Here is an 18097-nt window from a genome sequence, read left to right on the forward strand (position 1 = left end):
CACACATCCTCCTGCAGCAGCCTGATGGCCTGTGTTTCGTTCTCCCACAACCTCCTTCTTTGCCTCAGACTTTCCTCCACAGGCCTGGAGAGGCTCCAGTGGGGTAGCACCCACTAATGACTTACAATGGTTCTGGGCTCCACAGAGAGGGAAGCTGTTGCCAGGAAGGTGATGACAACCACAATGAGGATTTAGCACCGAGCCCTTCGTACAGGCTTCTTTCTTAGGATGCGCGTGTCACCCCTTCTTCCTGGAATCTGCTAACTCTTCTAAGGAGCCCGAACATAAATGTCTCCCTGCTCTGCAACCTCTCCCTCTCTCGTGGACAACTCTAATCCCCATCTTCTGGCTCTCACTTTCAACCCACCAGCGACAACTCTCCCTCTTCACTTGCAGCTGATGGCTTGCTTCCCTCCTTGGTCCTCCAGGATCCAGCTTGCTCTGGCTCTACCTGCTTTTCTTCCCTTCCTGGCAGCACATCCCCAACCTTCTTTGCAGGAGTCTGTCACGTTCCCCGCTTCTCAACAGTGGAGTGAGTCGGAGTTCCATTCCTGGACCCCCTTTCTTTTCTGCTGGCTCTGCTTCTATCCTCAAGGCTTTAATACCATCTGTGTGCTGATGCCTCCCCACCTCCAGCCGGGGCTCTCCCTGGGCTCCAGTCTCACACTCCAGCTACCTGAGCACCATCTCCACCTGGACAGCCAACAGGCGTGGCAAATGGAGCACGTCCAGAACCTTCTCCGCTTCAGTACACAGCAACTTCGTCCTGCCAGAGGCTCACACCAAAAACTTCAGAGCAGTGATGTATAATATAGTAACCTCGAGCCACTAGCCACGAGCCATTTTCACTTAAATTATTTTAACATTTTAAAAAATGCAGATCTCAACTCAGTTCCTTAGTTGTGCTCGCCACATATGGCCAGTGGCTCTTGCAGAGTATAGCACAGAGGTGGAACACATCCACCCGCTCAGCAAGCTCTGCCGTATGGCTGCCCCAAGACCTGGCCTGTAGCACCTGGCTTACTCTGAACCCATACATCATCCCGTGAGATCCACCACCAAAATATGCCCCAATCTATAGACACTTCCGCTGAAGAGTGTCGTTCCTGGTTAAAAAATCCGTGGCTGGCCATGGTGGTGCACACCTATAATCCTAACACTTTGGGAGGCCAGGGCGGGTGGATCACTTGAGGTCAGGAGTTCAAAACCAGCTTGACCACCATGGTGAAACCCTGTCTCTACTAAAAAAAAAAAATACAGCCGGGCGCTGTGGCTCACGCCTGTAATCCTAGCACTTTGGGAGGCCGAGGTGGGTGGATCACCTGAGTTCAGGATTTCAAGACCAGCCTGGCCATCATGGTGAAACCCCACCTTTATAAAAAAATAAAAATAAAAACAACTAGCTGGACATAGTGGTGCACACCTGTAATCCCAGCTACTTGGGAGTCTGAGGCACAAGAATCACTTGAACCTGGGAGGCGGAGGTTGCAGTGAGCTGAGATTGTGTCACTACACTCCAGCTTGGGCGACAAGTGAGACTCCATCTCAAAAAAATAAAAAATAATAAAAACAAAAATCCACGTGTGAGGGCAGGTGTGGTGGCTCATGCCTATAATCCCAGCACCTAGGGAGGCTGAGGCAGGCAGATCCCCTGAGGTAAGGAGTTTGAGACTAGCTGACTAACATGGTGAAACCCTGTCTCTACCAAAAAAAGAAAAATACAAAAATTAGCTGGGCGTGGTGGTATGTACTTGTCCTAGCTACTCGGGAGGCCGAGGCAGGAGACTGTCTTGAACCCAGGAGGCAGAGACTCAGGAAGCCAAGATCGTGCCATTGCATTACAGTCTGGGCAGTACGAGTGAAACTCCATCTTAAAAAAAAAACCAAACCAGGACAAAAAACCCATGTGTGACTTTTCAAGCCCGACTATAGACAATGACAAAGCCTCACCTAGCAGGCCTCACCAGGGAATCTTTCCTCCCTGCACCAGACTTGGTGCTCAGCCAGTGCACTGTGGTCTCAGGCACTCTGCATGCCCTTGCTCTTAGGTGCATTCCCAGGCCTGGGCCTTCATTCCTAGGTTCCTTCCCTAAGGCCTTGGGTACAGGTCCTCCTCAGGCACCTCTGCTGAGGCCTCCTCATGAGGGGCAGGAGGGAGGTCTTGGAAATGCCTTCCCCACTGACTCAGTACTTGGTCCTTTACCATTCCTAGTCTTTCCTCCCCGCCCCACAGAGTCCACAGAACTGCAGAAGCCGTCTGCTGGGGGCTGCCTCAACACTGAGACGACCCCATCTGCGTGGATTCACCTGGCCCTCGACCTATGTGCCGATCCACAGGGGAATACAGCATAGCAGGAGTCAGTGCCTGCTCTGGTTTAAGAGTCCTGCTTATATTAACGCATGGCAGTGAGAGAGTAACGGCTTAACCTTCATTTCTGGCGTGCTGCTGTGGTCACTCCCAGACACGACACAGTGCCCCTCCCACAAGCACTCTGTCCAAAGCGACAGTCACCCCACGCTCTCTGAACAGGCTCGCTGCTTCCACTCCTGCCTCCTGCTTCAGTCTGGTGGCAGCCGAGCAGCCAGAGCAACCCTTTGGATGGGAAATAAGCATGGAGGGCTCTGCTCAGATCCCAACAATTCCCACCTCAGAGGCAAAGGAAAAGGCTTTCCAGGCGCTTCCCAGGTGCCAGAGGGTCTGTCACTCCCACCCCTCATCACATGGCTTCTTTGCTTTTCCTCAAACAGACAAAACACATGTTTTTTTCCCCAGACAAGGTCTCGTTCTGTTGCCTAGGCTGGAGCCCAGCGGCATAAACGTGGCTCAACTGCCTGGGCTCAAGCAATCCTCCACCTGAGCCTCTTGAGCAGCTGGGACCACAGGTGTGTACCACCCCACCTGGCTAATTTTTTTCTATTTTTGGTAGAAATGGTGTCTCACAATGTTGCCCAGGTTGGTCTCAAACTCTTGGCCTCAAAGGATCCTCCCACCTCAGCCTCCCAAGGTGCTCAGCTTACAGGTGTGAGTCACCGCACCCGGCTCAAAACAAATTGTCACCCTGAGACACCCTGCAGCAACCTGCCACCTGTGCCACTCGCTCTTTCCCTCGCTCAGATCTCTGCTGGAAAGACCATCCAATCCATGAGGTCTTCCTGATCGCCCCATTTAAGATCACCACCAGCAGCGTCCATCTGACCTTCCACACCTCTTACATCATTGTTCACAGTCTGACTCCCCCAACTAAAGAGCAGAAGCACACGATTTCTGTCCTTTTTGTTCACATCTGTATCCCCAGCACTTGAATGCAACCTGACAAATACTAAGCTTTTAATAGTTCAATTAATGGACTGTGACTTTGCCTTTACCCAAATACTGATGAGCACAAAACTGACAAAATGCCCTCAGCCAAGGAGGAAGGAAAGCAGTAGACACCTTCCATTTCAGAGTTTGACAAATCAATGCTCCAAAGCTCACTACAAGGCTTCCATTGTCCTTACCTTTGAGCCGAGATCAAACTTGAATTTGCTAATATCTTCCTCTACTATCTGAGAGCCCTCCATCCCCTTGGACTTCATAGCATTATAAAGGACGGATGTGATCTTCAACAGTTCTTTCACTGCATACCCATCAGCTTGATAAAGCTTCTTAGTGTTGAGTTTTATATGTGCCTTGGTGGCCTATTTTTAGACAAAACAAAAAAAAAAAAGTTGAAGGCCCTTTCCATGTAATATCTAAACCAAATCCCATGTAGGTTAAGTTGAAAATGCCTCTGCTGACAACTGGGATACAACCTAGTAAAAGTAAAGCATTCAAGTGACTCTTATATTGTGAGTGGGTATATAAACTGGGACAATCTTGATGGAGAGCACTTTGGCAAAAGACAGCAAAATTACAAATGCACGTTAACTTTTCACCTAGCCATTCCAATTCTAAGACCTTATTCTAGCAGTACACTCAAACACAATCAAAATGAGATGTACAGGTTATTTGTTACAGCATTGTTTCAAAGAGCAAAGCCTAACAACCTAAAAGCTTACCTATATAAATTACATAAATTATGGCATATCCATGCAAGCAATACCACTCAGGTGTAAACAGAATGAGGAAATTCTATATGTATTTGGAAACTTCTCTAAAATATGCCATTAAGTAAAGCAAGATGCTAAACATCTTGTAGTGTACAGTAAGTACATCAAGCAGTATATAGTACACTAGCATTTGTGTAAAACAAAGGAAAAATATCTATTTTTATTTGCATACACATAAACTCTGGAGGAGACTGAAATTAGTGGTTATGGTTAAGTGCAATGGCTCACGCCTGTAATCCCAGAACTTTGGGAGGCTGAGGTGGGCAGATCACAAGGTCAAGAGATCAAGACCACTCTGCCCAACAGGGTGAAACCCCACCTCTACTAAAAATACAAAAATTAGCTGGGCATGGTGGTGCACATCTGTAGTCCCAGCTACTAAGGAGGCTGAGGCAGGAGAATTTTTTGAATCTGCGAGGCAGAGGTTGCAGTGAGCCGAGATCACACCACTGCACTCCAGCCTGGCAACAGAGCAAGACTCCATCTCAAAAAATTAAAAAATAAAAAACAAAAAAAATAAAATAGTGGTTATTTGGAATGGAACTTGGCCTAGGGCAGACAGGATAGAAAGTCATTTTACTCCATTTTGTTTCATGTTTTTAATTTTTTTTTTTTTTTTTTTTGAGATACGGTTTCACTTGGTCACCTGGGCTGGAGTGTAACCGTATAAATGACTGCAGCCTCAACCTCCCAGACTTAAGCAATTCTCCCACCTCAGCCTCCCAAGTAACTGAAACTATAGGCATATGTCACCAAGCCCATCTAATTTTTTTAAAATTTACTTTTTGTAGAGATAGGATCTCACTATATCACTGAGGCTGTTCTCAAACTCCTGGACTCAAGCTGTCCTTCTACCTTGGCCTCTCAAGGTGCTAGGAATACAGGAATGAACAATCATGCCCGGCCCACTTTAAATTTGTGAGCCATTAAATGTGTTACCTATTAAAAAATAAACAAAATTTTTAACAAATAATGAATTAAAAAACAAATAGAAGGAACTTCGCTGGTGAAACAGTTTCACAGAAACCCGGCAATGGAATGGTTTTAGAAAGCAAACTCAGGCCAGGCACATGGTGGCTCATGCCTATAATCCCAAAACTTTGGGAGGCTGAGGTGGGTGGATCACTTAAGGTTGGGAGTTTGAGTCCAGCATGGCCAACATGGTGAAACCCCATCTCTACTAAAAATACAAAAATTAGCCAATTGTGGCAGCATGCGCCTGTAATCCCAGCTACTTGGAAGGCTGACACAGGAGAAGTGCTTAAACCTGGGAGGTAGAGGTTGCAGTGAGCCAGGTTGTGCCATTATACTCCAGCCTGGGTGACCGAATGAGACTCCATCTCAAAAAAATAAAAATAAAAATAAACTCAATTACTCAATTTGAACGTAGCCCTAATAAAAAGTAATTCTTTCTAGTTTACTTAATTTTAAACTCCACAAAATAACTGTCCACTAACCATGAACTGGGCAATTGCTTTAATGAAGAAAACTCGGTCCTGTTCAGTGTCCACATCAGGCGGGATGTCAGTCTGGGGCTCATATCTATCAGAAAGGGAAGGTGAGAGAGCACAGGTTAGCCAAGGAGAAAGTCCACTAAAGAGAATGTGGGCAACTGAGAGGACAGTGGGTCTGTAACACAACACTCTCCAAGTCCCCAAATATGGTAGTAAGAGTAAGGCAAACTTCAAAAGCAAAATCAAATACCAAGGGAACAAATTCCCACCTAAGAACAGCTTTAACAGATTTCAAAAATCAAATGTGGGGCTGAGCTTATAAAATTAAATCTCTCAGATCTCAACAGGTCATGAAACTAATGAAAACTGCTACCCTGGCTGACAGCCCTTGACTCAGAGATCAATGCCAGGGCTGATTACTCAGCTCTGAGCAGCAGCAGAGTTGCTGAAGTTACTCTCTTCAAGGTATTGATACCAGGGGTCAGCAGACTACGGCCCCCAACCTGTACAGCCTGCAAGCTAAGAACAGTTTTTACATTTTAAGAAAAAGAGATGCAATAGAGATCTTACGCAGTCTCTGAGTTTTATGTTTAGCAAAAGGTAAAATATTTATTATCTGGTCCTTAACAGAAAAAGCTGCCAACTCTGAATCATATTCAATTTTTCACACAAAAAGAAATCTACATTATTTCTAATCCAATGTACTGATTAAAGTATGTAAAAAGGTCCCGTCACTCTGAAGTGAGGGGCTGAAGGGCAGCCTAGTCCAGCACCCAAATGAGGAATCATCACTCTCCCTTTACCACTTCCTGGTAATATTTCCATCTCCCACAGCATTCTTTAAACTCCAATGATTTTTTTTTTTTTTTTTTTTTTTTGAGACACAGTCTCAATCTGCCCGGGCAAGCATGCAGTAGCATGATCAGTGGCACTGCGGCCTCAAACTCCTGGGATCAAGTGATCCTCCTGCCTCAGCCTCCTGAGTAGCTGGAACTATGAGTGTGTACCACCCATGCTTGACTAACTGTTCTTTGTGTGTGGAGACAGGGTCTTGCTATGTTGAACAGGCTGGCCTCAAACCCCTGGGATTGCAAAGTGCTGGGATGATAGGAATGAGCCACTGTGCCCAGCCACAGCTGCTTGTTAACAGGATACAAGTGGGTCTGTCAAACTCAAACCTCCACAAACTCTTCCTTGTGCAGCATCACAACCGTGTCCTGTTTTCTAGATGGCTAATAAATAAAATCCGGTATTCACTCTTAGACGTCAATCAAGTACAGTTCTAACCTTTTCACAAGCCAGAGAAGCACTTCAGATACAAGTCCAAAATTGGGTGTTCGGAAATTTTCCATAGAGATATGTCGAGGGTATCCCAGCGCTCTCATCATCTCTGTGAAATCTGTCCAAGGTAAAATACAATTCAGTCAGTTCCTCGTCACACAGCAACTCCTTATTAAGACATTGTCTTTGCTTTTCCTTATTTCCAACCTGTTGACAGCTTTAGGGTCTATTTGCCAACTTTCTACAAAGGAAACCAAAAAGAAGACAAAATTTAAAATACCAAAAATGCTACCTCAAAAACATATATTTAAGTTCAATGGGAGAAGTAGATGGCTATACACAAAAATGGAATTGAGGGATTAGCTGTGAATCTCATTTCTTTTTACTGCTAAAAATAAGAAACACCTGTCTTTATAAAATGTTATGAAGAAAAAGTATTTTAAAATTTCAACAGTGGTTTGACTCAAATTCAGCTAATTAAAAATTATTTTAAAATGTTAATAGTGGTTATTTCTACGGGGAATGGGCAGGATGACATTCATGTCTCTGAGTTGTCTTTGTTTCTAATTTTAGTGAGCATATAGGACCCAAGTAACACAAGTTTTAAAGATCAGTTGCTGGCCATGTACGGTAGCTCATGCCTGTAATCCCAGCACTTTGGGAGGCCAAGGTGGGTAGATCACAAGGTCAAGAGATCAAGACCAGCCTGACCAATATGATGAAACCCCGTCTCTACTAAAAATACAAAAATTAGCTGGGTGTGGTGGCGGGTGCCTGTAATTCCAGCTACTCAGGAAGCTGAGGCAGGAGAATCACTTGAACCCAGGAGGCAGAGGTTGCAGTGAGCTGAGATCACGCCACTGCACTCCAGCCTGGGCAACAGATCAAGATGCTGACTCAAAAAATAAAAATAATAAGAAAAGATCAGTCATGTTGTATTTAAACATATCTTTTTTTTTTTTTTCTTTGAGACAGAGTTTTGCTCTTGTTGCCCTGGCTGGAGTGCAATGGTGCCATCTCAGCTCACCACAACCTCTACCTCCTGGGTTTAAGCGATTCTCCTGCCTTGGCTCCCTGAGCAGCTGGGATTACAGGCATGTGCCACCATGCCTGAGTAATTTTGTATTTTTAGTAGGGACGGGGTTTCTCCATGTTGGCCAGTCTGGTCTCAACTCCTGACCTCAGGTGATTTGCCTGCCTCAGCCTCCCAAAGTGCACCCAAACGAGAACTCTTATAGTGGCTGAACTACAGAACCATATTTAGATTATAAAACAGATTAAGAAAAGGTAACGCGGTATGGCATGGTGGCTCACGCCTATAATTCCGCACTTTGGGAGACTGAGGCGGGTGGGTCACCTGAGGTCAGGAGTTTGAGACCACCCTGGCCAACATGGTGAAACCCTGTCTCTACTAAAAATACAAAAGTCAGGTGAGTGTGGTGGCAGGTGCCTATAATTCTAGTTACTGGGGAGGCTGAGGCAGGAAAATTGCTTGCATCTGAGAGGCAGAGGTTGCAGTGAGCCAAGATCACACCATTGCACTACAGCCTGGGCAACAGAGCAAGACTCTGTCTCAAAAAAAAAAAAAAAAAAGAAAGAAAGAAAAGAAGGCAGCAGACTTTCCTTCACACAGTCAGGCATTGCCTAAATACTTCTGACCACTATGTACTACTCAAGTTCTCTTCATGCTGTGTTGTTATTGTCAAATGGAGACTAATTTGAGTAAGATCCTTACCATACATTGCACAACTTCACAGCATTCATTTAAGGTCAAAATATTCCGAAATTGCCTGGGTGTGGTGGCTCACGCCTGCAATCCCAGCACTTTGGGAGGCCAAGGCAGGCAGATCACAAGGTCAAGAGTTCGAGATCATCCTGGCCAACATGGTAAAACCCCATCTCTACTAAAAATACAAAAATTAGCTGGGTGTGGTGGCACACGCCTGTAGTCCCAGCTACTCAGGAGGTTGAGGCAGGAGAATCGCTTGAACCCAGAACACAGAGATTGTAGTGATCCGAGATCATACCACTGGACTCCAGCCTGGCAACAGAGTGAGACTGGTCTCAAAAAAAAGAAAAATCTGAAATATCCCTGTATCGCTTCCCAACAGAACTCCATCCTACGTTCCCTGGCAGGGCACTGGCCTCTCTGAAAAAACTAAGTGGGAGGAGACACTCACCCTGTATGATGTGTGGCCACCAAAAACCTTCAAATCACAGAGGACAGGATTCACACTTCAGGGCTCAGTAGTTACGTGGATAAAAGGTAACTAGATATTTTCCTGGATATTTTTACATTGTAGAAAACAACAATTCATAACCAAAAGGAGTAGTCTCTCTTTTTTTTAATTTTAGAATTGCCAGTCTTCTCTGTATTGTTCCAATTTTAGTATATGTGCTGCTGAAACCAGCACAGAGTAATCTTTAATTTTGAAATTTCAAGCACCAGTAATTTAGTGAGAAAATTGGCTCTTTAAGAGACTCCTCAGACCACACCAAACTGGCAATCATCTGCTATTCCTTTTTTTTTTTTTTTTTTTGAGACGGAGTTTCACTCCGTGGCCCAGGCTGGAATGTAGTGGTGCAATCTTGGCTCACAGCAACTTCTGCCCACCCCCCTCCGCCGGCCCTCCCCCATTTCAGGCAAATCTCCTTAGCTTCCCAAGTAGTTGGGACTACAGACATGCGTCACCACACCCAACTAATTTTTTCAATTTTAGGCAGACACAGGGTTTTACCATGTTGGCCAGGCTGGTCTCGAACTCCTGACCTTAAGTGATTTGCCTGCCTTGGTCTCCCAAAGTGCTGGGATTACAGGTGTGAGCCACTGTGCCCAGCCGTAGCCAGTACCCTTAGCCTCATTCTTACACTTCCCTATCCTCTTAGCAAAGGAATTCGAGCTCCCTTCTCCTCATCAGCCCTGCAGAAAGATGCAGAGTTCAGGATTTCTGGAGCTCAGGCAAACCGAATTCAAACTCCAGTATCACCTCCTACAGCCAGTGTCACCTGCCCAAGTTACTTGTCCTCTCTGTGCCCATTTCCTCATTCCCAAATACAGGGGGCAGATGATTAAAATGAAATAATGCACATAACACAGAGTGGTCCCTGGCAGATCGTTAAAACTCAAAACGCTAGGCTAACCCAACTCAAAAAACAGTCTCTAAAGCCGCAACCATCATCATGCAGCCCCCTCTCCTCGGTTTCGTTGCTGTTCATTCTTTTTTTTTTTTTTTTTTTTTTTTTTTTTTTTTTTTTTTTTTTTTTTTTTTTAGAGATGGAGTCTCGCTCTGTCGCCAGGCTGGACAAAAGAAAAAGAAAGCAGCAGGCTTTCCTTCACAGAGTCAGGCACTGCCTAAATACTTCTGACCACTACATACTAGTCAAGCTCTGTTCTATTATATATATATATATTTTTTTTTTTTTCGAGACGGAGTTTCGCTCTCGTTACCCAGGCTGGAGTGCAATGGCGCGATCTCAGCTCACCGCAACCTCCGCCTCCCGGGTTCAGGCAATTCTCCTGCCCCAGCCTCCTGAGTCGCTGGGATTACAGCACGCGCCACCATGCCCAGCTAATTTTTTGTATTTTTAGTAGAGACGGGGTTTCACCATGTTGACCAGGATGGTCTCGATCTCTTGACCTCGTGATCCACCCGCCTCGGCCTCCCACAGTGCTGGGATTACAGGCTTGAGCCACCGCGCCCGGCCAATATTTTTAATACAGATACAGGTTTTCTCCATGTTGGTCAGGCTAGGCTAGTCTCGAACTCCTGACCCCATGTGATCCGCCCGCCCCAACCTCCCAAAGTGCTGGGTTTACAGGTGTGAGCCACCATGCCCAGCCGCTGTTCGTTTTCTTTCTTTCGAGATGGAGTTTCGCTCTTGTTGCCCAGGCTGGAGTGCAATGGCGAGATCTTGGCTCACTGCAACCTTCGCCTCCCGGGTTCAAGCGATTCTCCTGCCTCAGCCTCCCGAATAGTTGGGATTACAGGCATGCATCACCACGCCCGGCTAATTTTGTATTTTTAGTAGAGACGACGGGGTTTCTCCATATTGCTCCGCCTGGTCTCGAACTCCCGACCTCAGGTGATTCGCCCGCCTTGGCCTCCCAAAGTGCTGGGATTACAAGCGTCAGCCACCGCGCCCGGCCTGCTGTTCATTTTTCTAAGCGCTAAACTAACCCAACTCAAAAAACAGTCTCTAAAGTCTCCATGCATTTTCCAATCCGGTAGCGAAGACGCCTGCAGCTATACAAATAGAAATGAGTAACAATTAAAAATTCAGTTCTTCATCTAAACTGGCGACATTTCAAGCGTCCTGAGCCACACGCGTACAGTGGCATAAAAACTTTCCCTCCTCGCTAGAAATGGCCTAAGAACGGCCTGGGGCGGTCTGCTGGGTGTAGCCGCGGATCAGGGGCGGTCCGGGAGGAGCAGAGGCCTGAAAGGGGGCTCCGGCAGTGTGAGCCTCAGGGGTCGCCCAGAAACGGGACCCGGCGAGTAGGAACGCTAAATATCTGGAAGACCCTCAGGTAACAGGGGCGCAGAGCTTACTGCGGAGGTCGCGGAAAGACATGACGCTCAGGTCCCCAGGAGCCACGGGTCGCAGCTGCTCGGTCCTCGGCGTCTACAGGCCCAGCGCTCGCCTGTCTCTATGACAACCAATGGAGCCTTGGACGGCGCACGGTCAGGACCAAACTAAACGGGAAGCGAATACGCACGCCGCTTGCGCAGGCGCACAGAGAGAGCAGGCCGGCAGACGCGGCTCAGGAGACACCGAGGGCAGTGGGCGTGGCGATGTCCGCGGCTTTTAGGCTTCTCTTTAAATACAGGCTTTGCAGACGTTTAGCGCTAGCTGACAGGCTCCGAGCACCTACTATGTGCTTGACACTGCGCTAGGCACTTTCCATATGCTTATTTCCCCCTCGTTTGTATAAAGAATGCACTATAGTTGGCTAGGTGCTGTGGCTCACCCCCGTAATCCCAGCAGTTCGGAAGGTCGAGGCGGGCGGATCACTTGAGGTCAGGAGTTCGAGAGTACCCTGGCCAACACGGCGAAACCCTGTCTCTACCAAAAAATACAAAAATTAGCCAAGCGTTGTGGCGCACACTTGTAATCTCAGCTACTTGGGAGGCTGAAGCAAGAAAATCACTTGAACCCGGCAGGCGGAGGTTGCAGTGAGCCGAGAACGCACCACTGCCCTCCAGGGCGACAGAGCAAGACTCCGTCTAAGAAAAAAAAATGCACTATGCTCAAGAAGCCGGCTTTCCCTGATCCTAGGCAATGCCCGGTCCCCCTCGGGCTCCAGCAGCTGGGCGGAGGTCGGGCTCACAGCTGGTGCCCAGAGGAAAGCAGAGCCAGGGTCTTGCGCACGCGCAGGCGGCTCAGGCTTCGCGACAGGCCGCAAAGCCGCCCCGAGCCGCGGGCATCGCGCGGATCCGGCAACCCCTCCCACACTGCGTGGGGTCGTGAGGAGGCTGCAGGCAGGAGCAGCCTACGCTCGTCAACTGGGGAGATTTCCCCACCAGGCGCGGCATAGCAGCCGGGTTTTCTTAGGTAGCTTGAGCAGGAACAAGCAAACAGCGTAGTGCACAAAGCGACTGGTTGGCATCAGGTTATTTCAGATGCATTTCCGCATGTGGGTTAAAGCAGAGGGGGCTTCCTTATGCCAGCCTAGGTAAACAGGGCCTCTTTTGTTCGTTGCAGTGAATCTTCTGTTTTTTGACAGACTGGCCTATCCCTGAGTTCGCTTTGATTACGTGGCACCTCCCACTGGCGATTCCATTCTGGTTGGTCTGGTGTGTTGGTGCCTTATGCAGGAGCTCGCTCCGAAACAATGGCCTCCCATAAATATTACTTCACTTTTGAGAAACACTATTAAGAGAAACACTATTGGAGGGGGAGGGAGGTAAATAAATAAATAAAATTTTAAAAAAATACTATTAAGAAAAACAAAAGGTGCGCCACAGTCTAGAAGAAAATATTCCCAAAACACCTATCTGATAAAGAGAACTGCATCCAGAATACTTAAAGAACTCTAAACACTCAATAATGAGAAACAATCTAATTAGAGAATGGAGAAGACGTTTTAAAAGATGCTTCACAAAAGTGGATATATGGGCCGGGGACGGTGGTTCACGCTTGTAATCCCAGCTCTTTGGGAGGCCGAGGCCAGCGGATCACGAGCTCAGGAGTTCGAGACCAGCCTGGCCAACATGGTGAAACGCCGTCTCTACTAAAAATACAAAAATTAGCTGCGCGTGGTGGCCAGTGCCTGTCATCCCAGCTACTCTGGAAGCTGAGGCAGGAGAGTCACTTGAACTCCTGCCTCAGCGGAGGTTGCCATGAGCCGAGATTCCACCATTGCACTCCAGCCTGGTGACAAGAGCAAAACTCCGTCTCAAAGAAAAACAAACAATAGGTCGCCTGTGACTAGCAAAAACTGAATGTTTAACTTTTTTTTGTCAACATCCAGCATTTTTTTAAAATAAGAGGGTAGGATCCAGAGTTAGTTTTTGTAGCCTCGGCTGGCCCATCGGCCTCTGGCGTGCTGAAACTTCTGGCCCTTGGAGCAGATGTCGGGTTTGGTGTGGCTGTGCAGGGATCCTGGGGCCTTGCTGAAATGCTGGCACACCTGTCAGCCCTTTCAAGGACTGGGGAGCAGGACGGTGCCACAACCCTTGGGGAAGTCCAGGGCCAGCTGGTGGAAAGTGAGGATCTTGCCCCCCTGCCCTGAGGATGCGGCTGTGGGCCCAGCTGGGCACGCACGGTGCACACACCTTCAGTTTGGGCACCTCCTGAACCTACATGTCATCCATTATGGTCCCCACAACCACAGCTGTTTTGTTCTCCCTGCCAGGAAACTTCATCTTCTGGATCATCCGGGAAAGGACAGAGGTAGCCAATTGGTGCGACTCACAGCCTGGTTGCATGTGAAGTTGGTTCTTCTGGCCAAAAACCTGTACAGCTTAAGCAACACCCTCAGGTAGATATCCTGGCTCTTGGGCTCCTTGCGCCAAACCTTTCAGTCCTTGTGGCGGATGTCAACTCCCATGACGGTGCCTCCTGCTTCACCAGATCTGGAAAGATGAATGTTTAACTTAATTGTTTTCCAGAGTTGTTGCACCATTTTACATTCCCATCAGCAGCATGCGGGAGTTCCAGTTCCTCCACATCCTTACACTTGATGTGGTCCATACAATAGGTGGTAACTGATTAACCAGAAAATGAGCAGTTAGAAAAGTTAAGTGACTCACTCAGTCACCCAGAACAACCTTTTCAGCATTTTTTTTTTTTTTTTTTGAGATGGAGTCTCGCTGTATCACCCACTCTGGAGTGCAGTGGTGCGATCTCAGCTGACTGCAACTTCCACCTTCCAGGTTTAAGCAGTTCTCCTGCCTCAGCCTCCTGAGTAAACCCTCCTGTGATTACAAGACCCTGCCACCATACCTGGCTAATTTTTCTATTTTTCATAGGAACAGGGTTTCACCATGTTGGCCCAGCTGGTCTCGAACTCCTCTCCTCAGGTGATCTGCCTGCCTCATCCTTCCAAAGTGCTGAGATTACAAGCATGAGCCACTGCAGCAGCACCTTTTCAGCATTTTTAAAGCACTGACCTAGGTCTCCCCAGGTCTGTACTCCTGAACCCTCATTTCCCACCCTAGATGAGGAAGCTGGCCCCAAAAGATCACCTCAAAGAAGGACTCTCCTGTTGACCAGAGCTGACTGTGTTTTATGTGGGCTGACCCCAGCAAGAGGGACCAGGGACTTCCCCTAGGGTCCTGGCCTCTTCCCATGCCTTCCTCCCACACTGCCCTTGCCTTGGGCCCTGTCCTTGCCCAAACTAGGGATCCAGGGAGGCTGGGAGTTTTCCCTGTGATGTCATAAGAACCAGTTGCCGGGGGAGACCTGCAGATATACCCTCTAGGCAGGGGAGAGCAGGGCCCTGCTGCACCCAAGTCCTGGCCACTCCTCCCCACCACACTGGCCCTTCATGGAAGCCTTGGTCTGTGCATTTTCTGAGCTGCGCATAAGAGAAGGTGCTGGGCTGCAGGGAGGAGTGCCAGGAGGAGAGATGCATTTCTGTTCCTATCTGGGCTGAAAGCTACGGGGGTGGCCTCAGGGACATGTATGCTTGGGAGATAGGAATGGCCACTGGGCCAGGCCATGAGCCCCTGGGCTGGTCACTTCCTCTCAACCCCACTGTGCAATTTCTCTGCAGGGACCAGAATATCTTTCTAGGGTAGCGGGCAGAACAGGGTGGTAGAAAGAAATTATTGAAGTCCTGAAAGCACTCTTAGTCCGAAGGCCCCAGGCTTCCCAGCCCTTCCTATTGGTTGGGAGTGGGAGGAGGCGTCATGTCTTGGGCATGGGTAGGAGGAGGCAGTGGACTGAGCCTATCTAACAGACAGGTAAGCTGAGGCCAGGCTGGTTGGGGATGCAGCCCATCATGTGAGCTGCACTCAGAGGCACGTGACTGCACTCTCCCCTCATGGCTGCTGTGGGGGGCTGGCCACCACCCTCCCACTCTCTCCTCTGCAGATGCAGTGAGCCAGGCTCAAGGACACCCTGGCCACCCTGACGCACCACCCAACATCTACGAGGGGGGCCTGGGGTCCCAGCAGCCACAGTGCCCCAGTGCCCAGGGAAGCAAGCCCAAGAACTTCCGGCTGCGCCACCTCCAGGGCCTGGCTCTTTACCTGCAGGGCCACCCACCGCCCGCCGGCCAGTGTGAGAGCCACTGGCTGGGCCGGCTTATGGCTGGGGGCTGCCTGCCACAGCCTGAAGGCACAGCCTGGACCCTGGCCCTGCCACAGGGGACTCTGGGCCCAGGTAACAGCCACTGCTCAGCCCTTCTGGAAGCACAATTGCCCAGAGACAGCCTGGGAAACACTGGTGAGCTCTGTCAAGGCAGGGCTGGGCGTGGGGGAAGAGCCCAGGGAATGGTTGGACTGGGGACTCAGATGGGCCCCTTTCCACCAACAAGCGTCCACAATGGTGCCATGCCCCAGGAGGCCAAGATCTTGATGAGATTACCCCACAGCTGGGTGGGGCCTGGAGAATCCACGAGGGACAAGGGGTACAAGAAAAAGGGAGGCTCTCTGGGAGGGAGGGCTGGGTGACTGTCGCAGCTCCGTACTTGGTGAGGAGCCTTGGAAGCTATCTCCCTTGCTGGGCCCCAGTTTTCCCACTTGTAAAATGAGAGTTCAGGTTAGATGAGGGTCCCTCCAGCTTGAACCATTCTCTTCCCTCTACCTCCTCCACCCACTGTGGATTCTATTAAGGAGGAAACATTGCCCCCTTCCCTTTTGTTTTCAAGGATATTGGGTTCTGGAAACCCTAGGGTGGGCTGCTAGCCTCCCCACCAGCCTCCCCTTGGGTCCCTCGAGTGGCTCCTTTCTCTCCTCTGTCCTCAGCTTCCAGTTCCAGCATGGACCCAGCCAAGGGTGCCATCCCCCAGCCTGGTCCTTCTGAGGGCTTGGGACTCAGGCCCAAGAGGTCCTGGGGGGCCTCAGAAGAGGCCATGTGTCCCTTGTGCAAGAGAACCCGTTCTGGGGCCCTGGAGAGGCCATAGGAATCCCAAGTACCAGGACTGGGGACAGGAGGGGAAGGACAGCTGAGGAGGCAGCCCCAGCAGGAGGGGCTAGCCCCCGGCAGTGGCCCTGCCACACAAGATGGCCCGGGCAGCGGCCAGCACCCAGGCCTAGGCCTTGGCAAAATGTGAGGGGGAGAGGAAGGAGGAGGTCCCAAGGGAGGGAGAGAAGCAATAGAAGCATGGCCATGCCCTTGCAGCGCGCTCAGACTCCATTCAGCCACTTGTACCTTGGAGGCCATGCTGAGTGGAGAATCAGGCCCCCACCAGAGGCCTGGGAGCCCACAGGTCTGATCTCAATAAAAGCCAAGGCCTGCACATTCTTGTCTATCTGCCTATCTGTTATAAGGCCAGTTTGGTCAGAAAAACAGTACTGTGTCTCTCCAGAGATGGGTCTGTGGTGCTTCCACCCTTAGTTGCTGGGGGCATGAGAGGCATCAGCTGGGGTGAGGGCCTGTGTGAGGCACCAAGGAAGTAGTCTGGGAGGGCTTCCTGGATGAGGCACTGCTGAGCTTGGCTCTACAGGGTGGATAGGGGCTCAACAGCCTACATTGTGAGCCACTGTGCCCAGCTAATTTTCTATTGTTTTAAGAGTTGTGGGGTTCTGCTGTGTTGCCCAGGCTGGTCTCGAACTCCTGAACTCAAGTGATCCTCCCACCTTGGGAGGAGCCTAAATGCAGGCCCTGGAGTTGTGGGTGGAAGACACAGTGGATGAAGGAAAGCAGGGCCAGGTCAGGGAGGGCACCAGGGAGGACAGCGGCCGAGGCAGGGATGTGGACCTGGGCCCCACCCTCTCCCCACCAGGTGATATCACTGTTCCACTGGACCCCAGCTCCCAGGTCCCTCTGAGCAGGATGAACACAGCCCTTCTCCCGGCCAGACCAGATTCTGGGCACCCAGGCGTGGGCTTCCCCTGTGCTGGGGTGCCTCCACTCAGCTCTGTTGGTGTTTGGGACTGGATCATTCTTTGGGACGGAGGCTGTCCTGTGCATGTAGGATGTTGAGCAGCATCTCTGGCCACCACCGACTTGGTACAGTAACACCCTCTTCCAAGCTGTGACAGCAAGTGTCTCCAGACATTGCCTGGTGTCCCTGGGGAGCAGTTACTGTGGGTGAGGAGCCTGATACAGTTAGGCTCTGTGTCCCCACCCAAATCTCATCTCGAATTGTAATCCCCACGTGTTGAGGGAGGGACTTTATGGGAGGTGATTGGATCATGGGGTCAGTTTCTGCCTTGCTGCTCTCGTGATAGTGAGTTCTCATATGATCTGATGGTTTAAAAGTGTTTGGTGGCCGGGCGTGGTGGCTCATGCCTGTAATCCCAGCACTTTGGGAGGCCGAGGTGGCTGTATCACTTGAGGCCAGGAATTCAAGACCAGCCTGGCCAGTGTGGCAAACACCTGTCTCTACGAAAAATATAAAAATTAGCCGGGTGTGGTGATGCATCTCTGTAATCCTAGCTACTTGGGAGTCTGAGGCATGAGAATCATTTCAACTGAGGAGGTGGAGGTTGCAGTGAGAAGAGATGGTACCACTGCACTCCAGCCTGGGCAACAGAGTGAGACCCCGTTTCAAAAACAAAAAAAAAGCGCGTGGCAGTTCCACCCCACCTCCCCACCACCACCTCTCTCTCTTTGTCCTGCCGCCTTGTGAAGAAGGTGCCTGCTTCCCCTTTGCCTTCTGC

The 18097-nt window shown here is 49.6% G+C and overlaps 3 protein-coding genes and 1 pseudogene across 6 annotated transcripts in view; 1 reads left to right on the forward strand and 3 right to left on the reverse strand.

The window, feature by feature from the left end:
- The window catches only part of CLUAP1 (clusterin associated protein 1), a 47296-nt gene extending 35468 nt beyond the window's left edge, over positions 1-11828 (reverse strand). Inside the window, exons 1-4 of one of the 4 annotated variants that reach the window (XM_017504491.2) lie at positions 11375-11827; positions 6831-6942; positions 5547-5631; positions 3499-3678 (exon numbers count right to left, since the gene is read on the reverse strand). In XM_017504491.2, the coding sequence (XP_017359980.1) occupies positions 3499-3678; positions 5547-5631; positions 6831-6942; positions 11375-11396 (399 nt within the window). In that variant the 5' untranslated portion in view covers positions 11397-11827. Of the gene's footprint in view, positions 1-3498; positions 3679-5546; positions 5632-6830; positions 6943-9004; positions 9024-11374 lie in introns of those variants that run through there. The other 3 variants (XM_037729875.1, XM_017504492.2, XM_037729876.1) reach the window with 3 other exon arrangements.
- A 1477-nt stretch (positions 11829-13305) lies between these two features.
- On the reverse strand, positions 13306-13875 carry LOC108286579 (annotated as a pseudogene).
- Positions 13766-18097, reverse strand: part of NAA60 (N-alpha-acetyltransferase 60, NatF catalytic subunit) — a 47414-nt gene continuing 43082 nt past the window's right edge. The window contains exon 7 of the mRNA XM_017504499.2: positions 13766-13900. The gene's annotated coding sequence lies outside the window, so the exon portion shown is untranslated. The remainder of the gene's footprint in view (positions 13901-18097) is intronic.
- Positions 13900-16731, forward strand: CUNH16orf90 (chromosome unknown C16orf90 homolog). Its single transcript, XM_037729885.1, has 3 exons — positions 13900-14451; positions 15363-15716; positions 16238-16731. The coding sequence occupies exons 2-3, from the start codon at positions 15578-15580 to the stop codon at positions 16393-16395; spliced, it is 297 nt and encodes a 98-aa protein (XP_037585813.1). The 5' UTR covers positions 13900-14451; positions 15363-15577; the 3' UTR covers positions 16396-16731.

The sequence above is a fragment of the Cebus imitator genome, unplaced genomic scaffold (genome assembly GCF_001604975.1).
Source record: "Cebus imitator isolate Cc_AM_T3 unplaced genomic scaffold, Cebus_imitator-1.0 Scaffold322, whole genome shotgun sequence".
In the NCBI taxonomy this organism is placed as follows: Eukaryota; Metazoa; Chordata; class Mammalia; order Primates; family Cebidae; genus Cebus; species Cebus imitator.